This window comes from Triplophysa dalaica, chromosome 23, assembly GCF_015846415.1.
Source record: "Triplophysa dalaica isolate WHDGS20190420 chromosome 23, ASM1584641v1, whole genome shotgun sequence".
In the NCBI taxonomy this organism is placed as follows: Eukaryota; Metazoa; Chordata; class Actinopteri; order Cypriniformes; family Nemacheilidae; genus Triplophysa; species Triplophysa dalaica.
In genome coordinates this window covers 14,560,194-14,581,266 of record NC_079564.1, presented here as the reverse complement: position 1 = coordinate 14,581,266, position 21,073 = coordinate 14,560,194, and the positions used below count along the sequence as shown (strand labels likewise).

Sequence of the window (21,073 nt, the reverse complement as noted above, 5' to 3'; positions counted from 1 at the left end):
ACTTAAAAAAAACTTTAAAAATCACTTAAAAGCGATTTATTGAAGTGTTGTATAGATGAACTGTTGCACGCTGAATCATGATTTTGTTTAGTGTTTTGATTTTACCATACTAAATATTAAAGTATAACTAAGTATTCAAAGCACAACAGTTTTTTAAGTTGCACAATGCTGTAGTGTGCATTAATAGAAGATATACTGTAATATATTATTTGTATAATATATATTTATAATGTATATTATCAAGGCTTCTTGAAAAAGTTACATGACCCATTCAATTAAACTCATTAACATACAACAAAATTCATGAAAGAGTTGTTTCTTATCTACAGAGCCACTTGACAGGAGTTGTTGATCTTGATGCATCCGTACCCGAGCAATGCAAGAAGAAACAGCGCAATAAAAGGACACCTAAGAGCGGAGCTGAGAAACCTCTGTCACGCTGGAAAAAACGAAAGAAAGAAGATGAAGAGAGGCAGTCCATGTACACCAACACAGATACACTGATGACACAACTCGAACAGGTAAACACTCCACACATCCAACTCAAAATCTTCTTTTATCTGTTTTACACAACGGTGTGTAAAGCCCTATTCGCACGGGATTAGTATTACCTGGGGACCTCATTTCGAGGTTGTAGTGATCTTAATCCCGTGCGAATCAGCCATGTCTGTAATTTGTAAAGTAAAAATTCCCCTACAAATTACCTACCATATCTGGACGAACACCTAGGTCCTGTGATAAAAGTAGTCTCGTGCAAATCGGCATCACTGGGATTTGGTGGGCTCAAATATCATTTTTCAAGGTTTTTTCCACCGTTTGCTAATAATGGAGGCTGTTTTGAAGTGTTTTGATATTATTTCGGGTGCTGGATCATCCATATCTGCCAACACTGTCGTTTTGGCCGGGAGTCTCCCGTCTGTTTATTTATCATGGAAACTCTCGTAACGTTTGAGACATATTTTGGTTAAGCAGTGATCTTCTGTCCAGTTCGCGGGTCTCAACTCTCAAATGCTGACAGGTACAGTCATATATCATTAAACACCATACAACTATGGGCTATTCAAACTATACGCAAAGCCTTGCTGTCACATCTGGGAAATAAGTCCGTACATTTGAATTAAATCGCAGGCTTTACTTGTCCCGTGCAAATGTGGGGAGGTAATTTCTAAATCACACAAGGTCGCCAGACAATACTAATCCCGTGCGAATAGGGCTTAAGATTCGTGTACTGCACTTGAGGCCATATTTAGCTTTCCCAATAGTTGACTACTACACTTTTCTAATATGCTTTTATGCATAAGAAATATTGGGGACACATTAATACCGTGGCCGCTAGGTGTCACTGCGCTGCAACAAAAGAAAACACATGCAAACACAAAAAACACAAGCAAATTCAGAAAGCATCTCCATTAGTTTGACGACACATGCCCTGCAAATACTCGAAACACAAACAAACACAGAAACGCGCTGCATATACTCGCAACACAAACAAACACAGAAACACGCTGCAAATTCTCGCAACACAAACAAACACAGAAACGCGCTGCAAACTGCAGCAGACGACAACGAAGTGTTTTACCGGGGGACCCCAAAAACTGATGGACCTGATAGGGACGTGCTTCACTTTGACTGTTCAAATTCGTTAGTGGAGTTGTCAGCCACACGGACTATGTCGACTAGAATTAGTTTTTAATCATTTTTTTAAACCTTTAAACTTTTTTATAGTGACACTTGTTTAAGTAAGTCGAGCAGCTACTACGTCTCATCGTTTTTGTTAAACTGTTCAAATCGACAGGCTAATAATATCCTACGGCGACCGTTAAGAAAGTTAAAATAAAGTTATAAAGCAATTACCTTCAATGTGGCTGACAACTCCACTAACGAATTTGAACAGTCAAAGTGAAGCACGTCCCTATCAGGTCCATCAGTTTTTGGGGTCCCCCGGAAACACTTCCGTTGTCGTCTGTGCAGTTTGCAGCGCGTTTCTGTGTTTGTTTGTGTTGCGAGAATTTGCAGCGCGTTTCTGTGTTTGTTTGTGTTTCGAGTATTTGCAGGGCATGTGTCGTCAAACTAATGAAGATGCTTTCTGAATTTGCTTGTGTTTGCATGTGTTTGCATGTGTTTTCTTCTGTTGCAGCGCAGTGACACCTAGCGGCCACCGTACATTAATCTACAGTACTTCTTAAAGTGTACTTAAGGTGCCCAATAAATGCTGGAAATGACATACACATACTGTGGGTTGGTTAGCTTCAGGGTTGGTACCTGGAAATGATACAATTGCACAGTGAGTACATACAGTTGTATGTTCCTGTAGAACTGGACAGAGAAATAAAGTGCTTCACTACTTGTATAAATGCCATAAAGTTGTGATAAGTGTTATTGATACGTCATGATTTTATGTCTATTATAATCATTTTTAGAAATGTAATTAATGTTATTCACACTGTTGGCTTAATGAGGGTAGAATACATGAGATAAAAAAAGAGCTTTAATGGCATTTTAATGTCAGTTTTAATTGTGTCTCTGGCATCATTATGCAGAAACATTAATTTGTGTATGAGCTGTACAGCCGTCATGTGTCTTCCTCTCTTTTCTTTCCAGCAGCTCTCTATGCTGCCTCTGATGGAGCCCATGATCGGGGTAAACTTTGCATACTTTCCTCCGTATGGCAGCGGTCAGCTGAACGGAGCGAGCAGACTGTCTGGATCATTTGGAAGTGCGTCGCTGGATGGCGTATCCGATTATTATTCACAACTCATCTATAAGGTAAAGTCCATCTCCTCCTTTACTTCACACTGTAGTGTTAATGTGGTGAATTCACAGCATCTTCTGTTGAAATGAAGCTGTTTCAGACTCTTTTCTTAAGGAGCTTTTTGTCTTTGTAGCAGAACAATCTTAGCAATCCCCCAACACCGCCTGCTTCACTGCCTCCCACACCGCCCCCTGTGGCAAGACAGAAGATATTAAATGGCTTTGCTACTGCAGAGGAACTGGCCAGGAAAGCCGAAGTTATGGGTGAGCATGAGTATATGAACGGCTTGACTGAATCCTTAATGCACGACTATTGGATTTATGGAAAATACACGCGTAAATCACAGAATTACATGTAATCTTCAATGCAACATTCAGAGAATTTCCTGTAGATCAATATTTGTATTTTTGTAAAAATACGATTGATTGAGGAAAAATGTGAAATGTCAGTGCCTTATTGAAACCAAACCACAAGTGTATTTGTTACCTCACAAGACGTGTAACTAAATGCTGAATGTCAGTTGTCATCTAATCTGTTATATAGATTGAAACACTAGTGAGATGTCAACATTAATATCTGTTTAACAAGAGCTGGGTTGCATGCTGCTGGCTGAAAGGAATGATGTAATAAATGTGTATTTACCCAGCTAAACCTAAACAACAACATACCAAACTATGGGTTACAAAGACACCTATAAAGCAGCGTATACCCAAAAATAATGACTTGATTTATGAATGCAATTTCTATTAAAATGCATTTAATTTATAATACAATTGATACAAATAATAACAATAATATTACTACAATTTTATGAAAAAAAGTGTATTTAACTAACAACTTGTGAAGCTTAAATTATGCACTGTAATTAGACGTTAGTGGAGCCACATGATAATTCTGTTGGTTTTGTGATTGTTTGTCAGTTTCTAAAAGCTTGGCTCAGAAGCAGCTCAGCGTTTCATTTAAAGGTGAAGAAGATCTGCTGACTCACACAATCACTCAGGGTCCAAAAACTGTTGACGTTCCCGCTTCTCTACCGACTCCACCCCACAACAACCAGGAGGAACTTCGGTACGTCTACAGGCTATTTATTCCCACATATCACTCACAGCCATCAGATTACATTTTATGTCTATGAACTTAAGGGATCAGAGTGAATGGTTATCATGACAAAGAAAGGTCTGGTTAAACATGTGCTTATGATATAATGTCATTTTTACAGCGAAGAGAAATTTAGTACTCAGACAAAGCTTTGGTTCCGTCCTGTGATCCTCAAAAACATCAAATCCAGCAACTATTTTCTCATTGACATTAACTTTGAGATGCTGAAGGAGTTCTGGTGATAACCGGTACATAGTACATTAAGCTAGTTTAAAAACTGTAGGCGAGCAGTCTGAATGCGAGTACCCTTTATTATCCATAAGGCCTTGATCAGTATGACTTAAATAGTTTTTTTTTTTTTACAGGGGTCAGGATCACTATGAGGACAGGGACACTCCTGACAGCTATGTTCCGTCATCTTCTCCTGAGAGTGTGGTGGGTATGGAGATCAGCTGTTATCCAGATCTTTCTCGAGTTAAAGAAGAGCCGCCATCTCCTGCTGCCTCTCCGGTCATCCCCATGCTGCCCAGTGCCAGTGGGAAAGGTAAACTAAACACACTGTTTGTGAACATTTTGTCCAAATTCTTGGTCACCAGGTCTCTTCATCTCACATTCACATCAGTAAACTAAGAGTCTATGTTATGGTTGGTGACATGATGTTTTTTCCCAATAGGCTCTGAAGCCAAACTGTGGGAAGTCAAGAAAGAGCCAGCATGCAGTTTCATTGGTTCACAATTTGGACAGCTGTCCACCTGCTCAAGATCTGATCTGGTGTCTGTAGCCATTACTCTGCAGCCAGCTGCCGCACAGGTGAGTGTCTGAATCTGTGTATTATTTCTTCTGTAGCAGTACAGCTAATAAATGCTTAGATTCTTAGAGTACATTTACAGGATGAAAAACATTTCCCATTTCGTTTTGGAAAGTTTCACACACACACGATAGCGTTATCAAAGCAATCTGCATTTTAAAGGCTTTATTATGCATGCCAAGCGCACATACACATAGGCTGTTTTAAGGTAAAAGCACTTAAGACACTTTGTTGGGGTGTATGTATGTTTTATATAGTTTGTGTATTTAAATACTATGTCTCCGCTTGTTTTTTGCTTTTTGCTGGAGAAATAATAATAAGAATGTCACGCAGAACAAACATGCAACATGGAGGCCGCCATTATTGTTTGGGGAATACTTGCACATGCCTTCAATCTGAGCGCGTAATACGCATGCGTAAGATGTCATCGATTTAGGGAAACGCTGCCTTCGGAGTATTGGAAACGATAATTCTGTCGTTTCCAAAAACTTTGAGATCTGTTTTTAAACTTTTGCGTTTTCAGTGCTCAAAACGCAGTTGTCCTGTAACGCATACAAGGTTTTCAGTTTACAGTTGAAAGTGGTCTTGCGTAAACGGTCTCTTATTTAGGGGATGAATGAATAGACCCCATCCCCTGATTATATGTCTGCTTGTGTCCTAGAATATTCAAGGTGTGATGTTGACATTGGCGAACATGCTGAATGTGTCCATCCCGGGGAGTTATGAAGTGATCCGGTCTCTAGAATCAGAGCAGGTGCCTCCTCAAACTGCCATGTTTCATCAGCAGCCTGCGATGAGACTCCTCCGGCCACCGATTAATTCATTCCGTGAGGGTACGCATTTCATTTTTATATTCATAAAACAAAACAAAACACATACGGTGTGACCAATATCACGTTATCATTTCCAGTATTTTAACATGTTTGGTTGTAATGGCTTGTTTTGACTTATAGTCTTGATTTGTTTGTAGTATTCAAATGTTTCTTTATTCCAGGTTCAGCTGTTGTCAGACCAGACTATCAGGAGAGCAGAAACAGCCCAGGGCTTAAACCACAGTGGTGCTCTCATTGCAAGGTGGTGGTTCTTGGAAATGGGGTCCGCAAATCTACCAAAGACCTGCCTGTGAATAAACAGGTATAAAACACACAGAGATCATGTACAGAATATGACCCCGGATCAAAGATGCCCCTTAACCTTTTTTCATTTGGATGCCAATAGCCTCTGTCTACATCAGTTCTCATAGAGCTCATGTGACACGCTCTTCAAGTGTTTACATACCGAATCCTGGTCTGTATGCAGAGCTCCAGCTTGGGACCTTGAATCACAATGTGCAACCCCCTCAATGCCCCTTAAGGGGGTACAGAATAGCACAATTATGCTAATCTGGTTGCTAATAGGAAGTGAAAATCCGAGCCGCTGCAATCACTGGGTTAACTAACATAACCCAAGGGAGACGCATACACTAAGCCGGTGAAATGTCTGCGTTCAAAAACACTTAGGCCCATTTCAGGTCATTTGAATCATGGCATACAGTACCTTTGATGTCTTCCATTCTTACCCCTCCACTCCTCTTAATAGTATGCAAATGTAATAATTCCTTATGGCATCAACAAAAGGTCTGAAACGTATGCAAGCTTTGATCTCCTGCTATCTTATGATAATAAGGGGCAGTAGATGGGAAATTAAACTCATGTTCTTTCTGCAGGCCTGTGGAAGAGCTGAAGGGAATCTGGTCTTCTGCAGTCACAACTGCGTCCTTCTCTTCTCAGCTGACATGCAGACTAAATCTGTAGATGGCAGGGTGAGTACTGCAGGCGTTCAGAGTAACAGAACACTTTACCCTGACATTTACTCACCTCATGTTGTTAAAAACCCTGCTAGAGACAGCAGAGATAACCTTCACCAAAATACATCAAAGCGTTCCCAGCTAACAAGGAACATTCTCGGTACATTTGCTAACGATCTCTTAAAGGGGTCATATGACACTGCTAAAACGAATAATATTATGCGATTTAAGATTTAAAAATGCTGTATATTCCACATATTGTGCATGTTTCTATCTCTATCTCTATCAGATTTTTTTTAAATGCGAGGTGTGCTATGATTGGCCAGTTAACCAGTGCATAGTGATTGGTCGAAAACTGCAAGAATGTGACGGAAATGTAACGCCTCTTACCATATTTGGAACATCAGGTTCAAAATATTTGGAACAATTCAGGTTTTTGCAATTTTACGTGTCTGATGCATGCACAGGCAATTTATAATACACCAAAAACAACGTATTCGCGCCATATAACCTCTTTAAAGTTGACAAAACAAGGCTGAATAAATAGTAAAACACTTGATTTTTGTTTTATTCAGATGCCCAGTTACAGTCGATAACATTTGAGGGTGTGGAAAAGTAGCTAAAACAATGCTAGTAAGAATGCAAGCTGTTAGCAAGGCCAAAAGAGACCACACAAAATGCTTTTCTTTATTCATTATTTATAAATGAAGACTTTGCTTTAGTTTATGAAGATTTTTTGTTAGTTCCAACAGCAATGTGGAAAAAACACAGAGCATCTTTCCTGTTATTTTCACCTGTTTCTCCAATAAATGTAAAAATAAACTATATTTTTATTTGACATTTTGTTTATTAGAAATATTGTTAGTAGTTCACAGAGTGAAACAAAAAATATAATTTTACCTTAACACATACCTAAAAATGGTACATTTTAAAATCAGAAAAACAGTCTCTGGTCTATTAATTGTTTCCGCAGCTGTGTATCAAAATGTTTGAATTGATTTTTAATGAAATTTGTATAAAAATATGTGATTAAAACTGCATATTAACAGTGCACTAAACAGTAAATAGACTAGTAATATTTTCCTACAAGTTATTGTTGACAAAATTCTTGTTGTTCTTTACTTAATAAAAGAAATGTTAAGTTAAAAAAATCTTTCCTTGTCTTTCTCTCACAGCCAAACATGTCTCTACTGTCTGATGACAAGCAGATGAAGGTGCTCCATCAGTACAGTAACAACATATCTGATCTGGACGTTCACTGTCTGGCTCGACTGCAACCTAAGCTGTCTCCACCATCCGCTCCTCTTACATGCTTCCCTTCAATCACTTCTGAAACATTCAGAGGAGACAAGTCTGATACTCTCAAAGTCACCGTCAAACTGAAGCCTCGTCCTCGAGCCGTGCACAACGACGGCGATGAACCTCGCTTCTTGTCCCCTAAGCGCTGGAAGGCTCTGCGGTGGAGGAAATGGAGCATTCAGATCGTGGTGCCCAAGGGCAACTACCACCTGCCGGGGGAAGCAGAAGTGGACGAACTGCTGAAGAAACTTGGGACGGCTCTCCGGCCTGAGCCCCTGCCCAGAGACACGCGCCGCTGCTGCTTCTGCCACCAGGAAGGAGACGGTCTCACTGACGGTGCGGGCCGCCTCCTCAACCTAGACCTGGACCTGTGGGTGCACCTCAACTGTGCCCTGTGGTCGACGGAGGTATACGAGACCCAGGCTGGAGCTCTTATTAACGTGGAGATGGCGCTGAGGAGAGGCCTGTCGGTGCGCTGCGTGTACTGCCAGCAGATTGGCGCCACGAGTGGCTGCCACCGGTTGCGCTGCACCAACGCCTACCATTTCACCTGTGCCGTTAGAGCGCAGTGCATCTTCTTCAAAGACAAGACCATGTTGTGCCACTTGCACCGACCAAGGGGAAGCAGCTCGTTCGGAGGCCTGCTGGGGACCGATCATGAGCTCCGCTGCTTTGCCGTGTTTCGCCGGGTGTACGTGCAGAGGGACGAGGCCCGGCAGATCGCCAGCATCATTCAGAGGGGGGAACGGGAACACACCTTCCGCGTGGGAACCCTGGTGTTTCATTCTGTTGGTCAGCTGCTTGCTCAGCAGATGCAGGCCTTCCACTCAGTGTCTGCCATCTTTCCTGTGGGCTACGAGGCCAGCCGCATCTACTGGAGCATGCGTCACGGAAACCGCCGATGCCACTACGTGTGTTCCATCGATGAGAACGATGACGAGCCAGAGTTTACCATTCGTGTGGTGGAGCAGGGTTACAATGACTTGATTCTTACCGGATCCTCGCCAAAAGGTAAGCCAAAGCCGACAACTGGGTTTTCACTCTCGCCATATTCTGATACATGAGAAGACATGCAGGAATAGGACTAGTTTCTAAGCAATGTGTGGTAAATGTGTGGTTCTTGACATTTTCCAGTCTGGTTGTATTTCAGTCTTTCATGTTTTGTTGCAGGCGTGTGGGAGAAAGTTCTTGAGCCGGTGGCAGAGAGAAGGAATGAGACCGGATCTCTGAAACTCTTTCCGGTCTATCTGAAGGGAGAGGATCTGTTTGGATTAACGGTTTCTGCTGTTACCAGGATCGTGGAATCTGTGAGTGAAATTCAACCTTGTTATTTCAAGTGCTCATATAATAAAGCTCTGAATACTAAAGGTGTATGTTGACAGACGGATCCATTTGAAATCAGGCAGAAAGGATTTCTGAAAGTCAGATGTAGCCCTTTTTTGCATTGTATAAATTACAAGAAGAAAACAAACACATAGAATAGATAAAGATGACCTTGAAGGGGATATGAAATAGAGAAAGTGATGAAAAACAAATACATAAACATACATAGACATAGACATATTCATATATACAGGCATTATATATTATATATATATTATATATTAGGTAATGTCATATAGTACAACTTTCATGGTATTTTTGCAAGTCTTACACTGGGTTCACACCGAACGCGAATTAAGCGATTTGCACGAGTAAATAACATAGTAATTCGATTGCGATATGCGATGTGAAAGACGCGGGGTGGCACGAACTTCACCTGAAAATATTAATAAAGAGCATGAAACGCAATTGGTTGTGTTTGGTGTGAACCCAGTTATATAGATGAGCCAGAGATAAAGCAGCACGAGATTTATTCCACTGTGATTTTTTTTAGCTTCCTGGTGTGGAGGCGTGTGAGCGTTACACTTTCCGCTATGGCTGTAATCCACTGATGCAGCTGCCTTTGGCTGTAAACCCTTCTGGATGTGCCCGCTCTGAACCTAAAGCATGCACACATGTCAAGAGGTTTGTGTTAAGGTATTCTGTATAATTTTACTTTTTGTTTTGTCCATGTTTGTTTCCGGTTTCTCTCCTTTCTCTTTGACTTTGAGGATCGCCGTTCATGTCTGTGAACCGTTTTCACAAATCTGTTATCTTTCACTTCATCTCTTTGATATTCCTGCATTTCACGTTTCATAATTTCTGTGAGTTGGAATGGCAAATCTTTCCAGTTCTGATAACATCAGTCCTCATTCACTTGAACATAAAACTGGGAATTTCAGAAACGACGGCATTCGTCAAAGTTATGTTCTGCAGTTTGTTTTTCCATGCAGGAAAAATGTCTTCATGCTTATGAGAAGATCTTGAATGAAGCCGATTTGTTTGTGCTTCTCCTGCAGGCCTCATACACTGACCAGATGCAGCTCTTCTAAAGCTTTGCAGAGTCCTGGAAATCCAACTGAGATGACTGGCCCTCCATACAGCAAAAACTTTGTCCACTCCAAGTCCGCTCAATATCGTCGCATGAAGGCTGAGTGGAAGTCCAACGTCTACCTGGCCCGCTCACGCATACAGGTGCAAAGATCAAGAGTCCTACTCAGAATTATCTCTCTTTAATGGGTTTTAGCATCTAAACATACAATTTCCATGTTTGGAATAGCATGTTTACTGTACACACAGCAGTACTCAACTTTGCATTTCTAGTGTGACAAATAAACTGGATTTTCAAGCTCACTTTTTTGATTGGATTGTCATTTTTTAATGCAGGGATTAGGCTTGTATGCAGCCAGAGACATTGAAAAATATACCATGGTGATTGAATATATTGGTACCATCATTCGCAATGAGGTTGCAAATCGGAAGGAGAAGATGTATGAGGCGCAGGTATGCATTTCAATCATGATTATTTGTCATGCTGCACATATTTCTGCTCTGTCCATGTGCTTTATAATGTTTTTTTTTCCAGAATCGTGGAGTCTACATGTTTCGCATTGATAGTGAGCATGTCATTGATGCAACTATTACAGGAGGACCTGCAAGGTGAGGAAAAGAAACTTTCTTAATGTCATATACTTTAAGAACCACACATATACTTTACCTATAAATGCAAACATGCTTGGCAAACACATTGCTAGAGTGCTGCCGCTATGGGGGTAACACTTCAGATGCATGTACCATTTACTGAACTCCTCCTGCTGCTGCTTACAATTTGAATTAATGCCCACTATAACACCCCTGATGGCAATGAGAATGTAACATGCTTGCATTGTATTATAGGGATGTAACAGTTCACTGTGAGCCGGTTGAAAATCGATTCTAATATACAACGATTTAAATGGGTTGAAATGTTGCATGAATCACAATACATGCTTTGAACAGCAGGGGCCGCTGTGTTTACTGCAAACTTGAAAAATGTGGCTATTCTGATATCTTTTAAATGTAAAAAAATCCTAGAAAAGCACAATATTTTTTATATTAAAGAGACTTAAATTTTACATAAAATATATTTTTATTTTACAAAGAAATCTGCAGCATTTGAGCAATAATAAAAGGGCAGTTGTTCATTTCTAATTTGTCATTTTGTTGTTATAAATCACATCGCGAGCTGAGTGAATCGTGACATCCCCGTTGTATTATGAATTGTCTGATCTATTGTGAAATGCATTGACACACAATATAGTGTTCGAGTTGACGTACTTGCATTTAGATTCATTTCTTTTTTTCATATAAATCCATCAGGTACATAAACCACTCCTGCGCACCCAACTGCATTGCTGAGGTGGTAACGCTTGAAAGAGGTCACAAAATCATCATCAGTTCCAACCGGCGAATCCAGCGAGGCGAAGAGGTAAAACTAGCCTCCCATTTCATTCAATGACATGAACTCAGCTCAAACTCTAAACGTATGTTTCCTTTCTTATTTTGTAGTTGTGTTACGACTACAAATTTGACCTTGAGGACGATCAGCATAAAATCCCGTGTCACTGTGGTGCAGTAAACTGCCGGAAGTGGATGAACTGAAGAGAAACGATGGACAGTTCAACACATATGCATTCCTTGTTTTAGTTTTATGATTAATGACAACTTTTAAAATGAAACAACAGATAAAAACGAAAATGTTTAGACCGCAGAACTGTAAGGCTTCAAATCAATGGCAAGCGAGTCAGTATAGCATATGAGCACCTTTCTCCTAAACTAAAAGCAGGCTGCACACTGGTTACTCTGAATTGCAAAGACAATGTTAATGTATTTTGATCTGCGTTTGAGACGAGATGAAGAACTCTAGCAGACAGCGGCGAGCGAGAGGTTTTTAAAGGTGGGCTTGGGCTTGAAAGTGCTGGCCACAGCCTTATTTAGACATTAAGAGGCTGGTCCTCTAGCTAAAGAAATCTATTTACAAATATATACAGATAGTTACAGAAATGTAGACACCACTGAACAAGGAATGTACTGAGAAGACTTCCTTAGGGATAAAGCTAAGGGAATGATTAACTTGCACTAAACCAGAAAGATACCGTTGAAATACTTGATTCCATGAGTCAGTTTATTTTTTCCTTTGTTTTATTTCTGTAAAATAAGAGACAGCTTTTGTATTTATTATGGATTGAAGCTATTTTTTAAAAATGTGGAAAAGCAGAGAAGTTGAACTGCTTGGAAAGCCTGCCGATCGGACAGAACATGTTACTTTATATATGATGTGTAAATATCCGTCTATAAATACAAATGTGTAAATACTCGACCAAATGTTACCTTAACGTTATCTGGGCGATCTTTTGTTTTCAGTAAAACAAAACGAAACAAAAAAATGTATTTAAGAAGGATGTCGAGATATCATTTTAAGAGTATATGTGTTGTATAAAATTGTACAGAATCTGTAAAAACTTAAGAATTATTCAGAGTATTTTTGTTGTATTTAGAATGTAGAAACTTGTCTAAAATGATCTGACCACTTGAAGAAATTTCTTTCCTTTTCTAATCTATTTTCACAATCGAAACGATCACCAGTCATGATTGTGACTGATCTTAACTGTTCATCAGAATAGTGCGCTGTGAATTTCCATTCAGATCCACCCATCATGGTAGTTTCCCATCGCCAGCACAGCTGCTCCACACCGCTCACAACGCACCCCGAACTTCAGAGGTGAAGTTCAATGCCTTTCACATTCACAGAACTCAATGCTTAGATTCATGCTACCTTCATGTTTACATTGAAAAGAAGACTATAGATGTTTTGTTTAAAAGTGAAAATCATGTTATGTTTATACAAACTCGATGCTATGAAATCATTCAAAACCTGGTAATGGCACTTTGCAGACCAGTTTGAAATGAAGGTTTTTTTTCAATGTGCACAGCTCACTTGGACTGCAGTTCTTACTATACCTAGACAGTCCTGAGCTTGTTACATACATGGCATGGTGTATTTTTTCAACTTTAAGATGAATGAGTTGTACATATTTTCTCAATGACTGGCTGTAATGAAATTTGTTTCTTGGATATTTTCCCTATTTGTACAATATTCAGACATTTAACAGTATTTGTCATTTTTTGTCCTGTAAAGTAGTATCCAATGATAAAGTTTTTTTTCTTTGTTTTTGTTTGTTTTTGGAGTATACAAAGTGTGGGTTTTGGAATTTGTGGAATCAGATTTAGGAGCATTTACAAAAACAAAATAAAATATTTTACATCATAGTCCCTTTCTTATGTCTGGTTTACTGTTGTATTTTACCCATTATATATTCTCAATGTGTTACTTTTAATGTGATTTATTTTCTGAATCCGAAGCTGTACTGCTATAGTATGCTCACACACGCAGGAAAGAAATTTGAGGATGCAGAAAAACTTTAAAAAATTGAAATAAATCTAACCATGAGCACCAGTTATACAGGTCCAAGCAGGTTAGATAACATTGGAGGCAAAGCTTCAACTGGACAATTTTAAAGAACCGATGCTGTGAATAATGTGGAATCAGTAGTTCAAGGGATAGTTCCAAAAATGAACATTCCTTCCTCATTTACTCACCCTTAGATCGTTCCAAACCAGCATACGTTTCTTTGTTGTTAACTACAATGTTTTTTTTGCTAAAGTTACAAAGTGAGATATTTGGGAGAATGTCAGCAACCAAACAGATCTCATCCCCCATTTACTGCCATAATAGAAGTCAGTGGGGGATGAGATCTGTTTTGTTACTGGCATTCTTCCACGTTTCTTCCTGTGCACATTCAAGTTGGTTGTTTTACTTTGGAAAAATTTAAGTAGCAAAGTTTTTGGAAATAGCAATAGTTTTGTAATTGTTTTACTCTTTAAGACCTCAAATCAGATTAAAATATGTAAACATTCAAACGCGCTATTAAATTGTTGAATCATTTGCTTCCTCAGTGGGAGTACCTCCCAGGGGGTGATTCAAGTACATGAGATCAAAGTGGTTCGGCTGACAAAGAAGTTTGGAAACTCCTGAACTAAGGCATAGTCCTGTCTTAAACTAAACCTTCTGTGAAACCGGCCCATAATGCTTACAGTAATTTTGCTAGTCCATCCTCTAGTGGTCAAAATACAGAACTACAGCCTTTATCTGTCAGTTTAAATGATTGATCATAAAAAATTGCTTTGTTTCCCCCTTTAATCAAAAAATCCTGAAACTTGCATGTTAGGTTGTTGAAAGTCATGAGGGTCTGGGGAGTTTTGCTCGACACAGATGAGCGGTCTGGGATGAGTTCAATGGAGTTAATTGCGTAAAAACGATATAGACAGTAAAAAAAATTGCTTTACATTTACAGTTGTGGCAAACCCTTTTTTGGCATTTGCTGGGTTGGGTTTGTTTTGATGCTGGTTTGAACAGATCATGACGAGCTTTTACATTTTATGTTTTTTATGTATCTGGGTGATTGTATTCATTTGGCTACTCATGTGTCGTCTCCTCAGACACTTTACACTTTGATTGTTCTTTTAAAAAATATTTGGTTTTAAAGCAAATGACCAACAGTGTATTATAAGGCAAAGCAACCAAACAATAACGATGTCATGTCCTGAAATCGCCACTCCACTCTCAGTTAGGTCTAAATGAGTCCATGCCCCAACAAAAATAACCACCCAACTATCTGGGTGATTTTAAAGGATATGTTAGTTAGGACAACGATCCACCAAAGACGATGCATACATTTTCAACTTCATAAACCATTATGTTTGAATAAGTGGAGTTTTCAGAAAATTGAATTATGACATGAAATGAAAAGAAATTGGTGGTACGCATTTTGTTAGGATTTTTTTTTTTAAACTAGCCACCACGGTTGGGGAGAAATGAATGAACTACATCGTAAATTATATTATTACAGTGCGCAACTAAAGCACGAGCAAACAATACATCATCACACTATCCCTGTATAACTGTTGATTCACTATACGTTCGTTTTGTTAAACACCTAAGCGCCGATTGGCAACAAAACACAGACATATGACCCAGGCTGATTTACCGCGTGCGGTTCATGACCGGAATCTTTTCAGTTTCAACCGATCTCCAAATCCATCGTTATATCCACTTCTATAACATTCCTCACCGAAATGAAAACCGACATTTCCGGAATAATTGTCAAATAAGGGACTTAGAAAAGTTGTTACGTAAGGGAATGTCATGTTCGAAAAAAACTTTCCGAAACTTATACGAAAGCTGTGGAACAAGCACAGAAATACTACGTCATACGTCTGTTATAGCCGGCTCCAAGCCGTGACAAAGCAGGAAGCCACGTGCCAGATAATAATCAAAAAGTAATGGATTTATTAACATAGGAATAAACAATAAATAACAAAAGATTAAACGAAAAGGAAACAAAGGCCAGAGAGCGCAGGAAGCCTGGAGCAATGATTGAAGGCTGCTAAAGAAACTCCGGCATCAGCCTCATCGCAGGTGAAACCACTCTCACGAATGACGTCAACTAACTCCGACAAGTAAAACAAAACCAAACCAAAAAGAACAGAACACAAAAGGATTCATAACACGTCAAACTCTTACTTTGATAAGTTGACTATGTCAAGCACAAAAAGCCAGCACGTTTAACAGTGTAAAGAAGTCAGTTCATGGACATTTTGGAGGAAATCGACCAAAACAGAATGTGCTACAGAAACAAAACAGATGAGACTTCTTCAAAAATCGAATTTTGTTTCACAGAAGATGGTGCAAGTGTAAATGAATGAGTGAACTAAAATTAATTTAAAATGAATAATACATGTATACACAATACATCATGAAGGTATTCCTAGTTTCACAGTGGGAAACGTGACATCAGAGGGTGTTCATCTGTAATTTTTACATATTTCTGATAATTATTATTACAATAATAATTCCGAGAGAAAGTGAAGGAAGCATAAATCCCATTGAGAACGTTGTAGCACGAGGTATACTGGTCTTCAGATAACTCCACACTGGTCATTTGATTAATGAATCTGGTCATTCCTATTTATTATGTTTTCATGTAAAATCTGCTATATTGTCAAAACGAATGCTATTAATCCGACTTTTCACAGCTGGAGTTTAAAAAGATACAACAATTAAAACTGTTTCTATTCATTTCATCAATTTTTTCACATTAACGGTGATATCGTTTTGCCTCTCTGCATGATATAGTCTATTACTTTAGCGGTTTATTAATATTCTTTCTTTACTTTATACTTTACAGATGTGGGAGATAACACATATTTTAGTGATTTTCGACAGTGTTGGGTGTAACTAGTAACTAAATTATTGGTTGCTGTAATTTAATCACGTTTCCCTTATAAAGTAAGTGATTATTCTATTTTATTCTGTAATTGAATGACTTCTGATGTAATTAAACTAAATACTTTGTATATTGTATGTGTGTGCAATAGTGGAATTAACTTCAAAAAGTCTTACTTTCAAATTTCAAAACATTCTTGATTTAAACTTATTTTACCTCACATAAAAACGGTAAAAAAACCTTATAATACTTCCTTTCATGAATAACATTAAAATTAGATTACTAAACAATTAGCCTACTTAATGCAATAATAAATACATGCAATGTGGGCGATATCATTTTTCTACCAACCCTAACCAATTTCATTTTGTTGTTGTCATGGCTCGAAAGAACAGTCAAAGATTCAATAGCAAGTGAACGAGTGTTTAGTAGCACCAATGGAACAGAGGTAGTGTAGGTCCAAAGACTGTAGACAGTCAATAGTTCAGCTCGGCAACGCAGGACTCATGGGGCAGACAGCTTGCAGGAAACCAGAACACGATCCTCCGAACAAGGCAGAAGTCCAAACAGACACCAGGAACTGGAGAGAGGAGAATAGACGGAGTGCCGACCCGAGAACCTCCACAACCATCTGACAAAGACAAGACGGAGTGACAAACAATATATAGGACTTCCTAATCCAAAACAGCTGGCGCTGATCAGCTCATCAGCAGAACCCGAGCAATGCTGATGAGCTGCACCCATTCAACCCACGTGCATCCACATAGCGAGGGAGAGTCAATGAATCCATGAACCGTGACTGTACCCCTCCCTCCTAGGAACGACACCTGGCGTTCCCTGACACCATTACCTGTCGATTGTAATCATCGATAAGGGAGTTATCCAGGATGTCCCTAGCAGGAACCCAACTCCTCTCCTCCGGACCGTAACCTTCCCAGTCCACCAGGTACTGGAATCCGCGTCCCCTAGGTAAACGAATTTGGGAGCAAGTTTATTAGAAACTGAGCGGAGAGGAATGTTCTTGGTTGAAAGCCACACCTTTTTACCAGCGACGTATGCAGGAGGCTTTAGCCTTGGTGCGCGCCCCCACCCAGAGTAGAGTCTCACGGGCTCTGGTCCATGTGCGGTGACACCTCTGGACAACGGCGTGGGCGGAGGGGACCGCGACTTTGGATTCCAGACTAGGAAAAATTGGTGGCTGGTAACCTAAACTACATTCAAACGGAGAAAGGCCCGTGGACAACACTGGTAATGTATTGCGAGCGTACTCCACAAGGAAGGATTCCTGGAGACCAAACGTCGCACACCCTCTCCAAATCTTGGTTGGCTCTCTCAGTTTGGCCATTACTCTGGGGGTGAAACCCTGAGGACAGACTGACAGTCGCTCCCAGTAATTTACAAAACTCGCCAAAATTTGGACAAACTGGGGTCCTCTGTCAGAGACCACGTCCATCGGGAGGCCATGTAAGCAAAAGACATGGTTTACAACGGTCAACGCTGTCTCCGTGGCTGAGGGTAATTTGGGCAAGGGAATAAAATGAGCCGCCTTCGAGAACCGGTCCACCAAGTTCAAAACGACCGTACTGCCCTGGGAGGGCAGTGATAAAATCTAGCGCTATGTGGGACCAGGGTCTCGAAGGGACAGACAGCGGTTGAAGTAACCCATCTGGGGGTCGATTGGAAGTCTTACCAATGGCACAAACAGAGCAAGCCAAAACAAAACTGAATGTCACGAGCCATACGTGGCCACCAGAATCGTTGCTTGACCAAAAAACTAGTGCGATTAACTCCTGGATGACAAGCCACGTTGGAACAATGCCCCCACTGAATGACGTCTGACCATAATCTCTCCTGCACAAATAAGCGAGTCGATGGGCCCCCGGGCGGAGGCGTTACCCCTTCTAAGGCCATCTTGACCTTCGATTCGACCTCCCATGTGAGTGTGGAGACAATTAGGGTCTCGGGTAAAATGCACTCGGGAGTAGACGGGCGTTCGGAACGGTCAAAATACGCGATAAAGAGTCGGGTTTGATGTTTTTAGAATCCGGGCGGTACGAGAGAGAAAAATCAAAACGACCGAAAAAAAAAGTGCCCACCGAGCCTGACTGGAGTTCAATCTTTTAGCGGTTCTGATATATTCTAGATTCTTGTGATCAGTCCAGACAATAAAAGGTACCCCCAACCCCTATAACCAGTGACGCCACTCCTCCAACGCTAACTTGACTGCCAACAACTCTGTTACCAATGTCGTAGTTACATTCGGCAGGCGATAAACGACGGGACAAAATGCGCAGGGATACATCTTATCGTCTGTGGGAGAACGCTGGGACAGCACTGCTCCTACCCCCACCTCTGACGCATCGACCTCCACCACGAACTGACGTAATGGATCAGGGGCTATAAGGATTGGGGCTGAAACGAAACGGCCTTTCAGTTTAGCAAACACAGCCTCAGCTGTGTTTGACCACCTGAACGTCGTTCTGGGGGAGGTCAAGGCAGTCAGAGGCGTGACTAGTTGGCTGAAGTTGAGAATAAAACGCCGGTAAAAGTTGCCGAATCCCAGAAACCTCTGTAGAGCCTTAAGGGAATCTGGGCTTGGCCACGCCACCACAGCCTTAACCTTCTCAGGGTCCATCCGTATTCCCTCAGACGAAATGTACCCTAGGAAAGGAACAGACTGTGCATGAAAAGCGCATTTCTCCGCCTTGACAAAAAGCCCATTCTCTAGCAACCTCTGAAGCACTCGCCTGACGTGCTGAACGTGCTCCTGGAGAGACAAAGAAAAAAAAAAACATGTCATCCAGGTAAACATATGAACTGATCTACCATCACTCTCAACACATCAATGACGAGTGCCTGGAAGACCGCTGGGGAGTTGGAAAGCCCAAACGCCATAACCAAATATTCAAAGTGTCCCCTGGGGGTGTTGAACGCGGTCTTCCATTCATCCCCCTTCCGGATGCGAACCAAATGATATGCATTACGTAAATCCAATTTTGTGAAAATTGATGCTCCCTGCAACCTCTCGAAAGCTGAAGACATCAACGGCAAAGGATAAGTATTCTTGACCCTGATGCTGTTCAACCCCCGGTGATCAATACAAGGTCGCAGAGAACCATCCTTCTTACCCACAAAAAAGAATCCCGCCCCCGCTGGAGAAGAGGAAGGGCGGATGAACTCCGTTGCTAGAGAATCAGAAATATATTTCTCCATAGCCTCCCTTTCTGGAACAGAAAGTGAATATAACTTGCCCTTAGGCGAAGACGTACCTGGCAGTAAATCTATAGCACAGACATAGGGACGATGCGGAGGAAGAGAAGCAGCCCGGGACTTACTGAACACTTCCTTCAGGTCGAGATACTCCGGTGGCACGTTGGACAGATTCACTGGCTCTTCCTGCAACACAGAACAGCAGACGAAAGACATGAGGCATAACATTGATTACTCCAACTGGACACAGAGTTCTGACCCCACTCTATCCTGGGTCCGTGTTTAGCCAACCACGGATGACCCAGGACAATGGGGGCGTGAGGTGACTGGGTAAGGTAGAGTGAGGTCCTCTCAGTATGGTTACCGGAGGTAATGAGCCCAGTGGTGTGAGTAATGCCCAGGAGTTCTTGTCCATTTAGTGCGTGGATGGTGATGGGGTGTTCCAGAGCTGTGATAGGAAGGTGAAGTTTATGAGCCAAAGAAAAGTCCATCAAGTTACCCTCCGCTCCCGAATCCACCAGCGCCTGGCCGTTAAAAGAACTGCCTGCCCACTGGAGTCTCACCGGGAGGAGGGTGGTGTTCGAGGGTCTGGTCAAGGATAGCCCGCCCGACAGTATTCTCCCTCCTACCGCCGGGCTTGGTCTTTTAAAGGACAGGTAGAAATGAAATGGCCGGCCGCTCCACAGTAGAGACACAGACCCCTCGAGAGGCGATGTTCTCTTTCCACCCGGGAGAGCCGAGCTCAACCCACCTGCATGGGTTCAGGATTGTTAGAGGGACTGACCGTGTTCACTCTCCTGTAACCGGAGAACTCCGCAAACTCACCCACAGGAGCCTGGTATGGTAGAGTCTCTCTCTGTTGTAGACGTGCATCGACTCGTAGCGCAAGTTCGACCAGTCCATCAAGCATCTTGGGTAGCTCCAACGTGTAAATCTCCTTTTGAACACGGTCAGCCAACCCATGCAGGAACATGTCCCACTGCGCCTCCTCGTTCCATTTGCACTCGGCGGCCAACGTCCGAAACTCAATGGAATAGTCGGAAACAGAGTTGTTGTTCTGTCGGAGATCGGCCAGTTGGCGAGCTGCCTCGCGTCCGGCGACTCTGCGGTCAAACACGCGCTCCATCTCCTGCTTGAGTGCTTGGAACGAGGAGCAGCAGTCGTGTTGATTCTGCCACACCTCTGTTCCCCACAGAGCCGCTCGTCCAGACAGCAGCGTCATAACTAGTGCCACCTTACTCTCCTCGGAAAAAAAAATATCATGGGCTGAAGAGAGAGGTAAATCGAACACTTGGTTAAAAAGGCTCTGCATAAATTTGGTTCACCTGAATACCTCTCAGGCGTGGGGATGCACGGCTCCGGCCGGTTAAGGTTGAGATTCTCCGGGGAAACAGGCAGGGGCGGTGCTGGCGCAGTGGGACCTCTCAGATGTT

At 41.4% G+C, this 21,073-nt stretch overlaps 1 protein-coding gene across 1 annotated transcript in view; it reads left to right on the top strand.

The window, feature by feature from the left end:
• kmt2ca (lysine (K)-specific methyltransferase 2Ca) overlaps nt 1–13,413 on the top strand; it is a 114,754-nt gene extending 101,341 nt beyond the window's left edge. The window contains 17 exon segments of the mRNA XM_056738844.1: nt 330–521; nt 2,602–2,766; nt 2,886–3,015; nt 3,673–3,820; nt 4,216–4,394; nt 4,524–4,660; nt 5,320–5,491; nt 5,653–5,792; nt 6,364–6,459; nt 7,620–8,754; nt 8,914–9,050; nt 9,620–9,762; nt 10,125–10,299; nt 10,492–10,608; nt 10,691–10,764; nt 11,464–11,572; nt 11,653–13,413. Coding sequence (XP_056594822.1) covers nt 330–521; nt 2,602–2,766; nt 2,886–3,015; nt 3,673–3,820; nt 4,216–4,394; nt 4,524–4,660; nt 5,320–5,491; nt 5,653–5,792; nt 6,364–6,459; nt 7,620–8,754; nt 8,914–9,050; nt 9,620–9,762; nt 10,125–10,299; nt 10,492–10,608; nt 10,691–10,764; nt 11,464–11,572; nt 11,653–11,745 — 3,342 coding nt within the window. The 3' untranslated portion in view covers nt 11,746–13,413.
• The last annotated feature ends 7,660 nt before the right edge of the window (nt 13,414–21,073 follow it).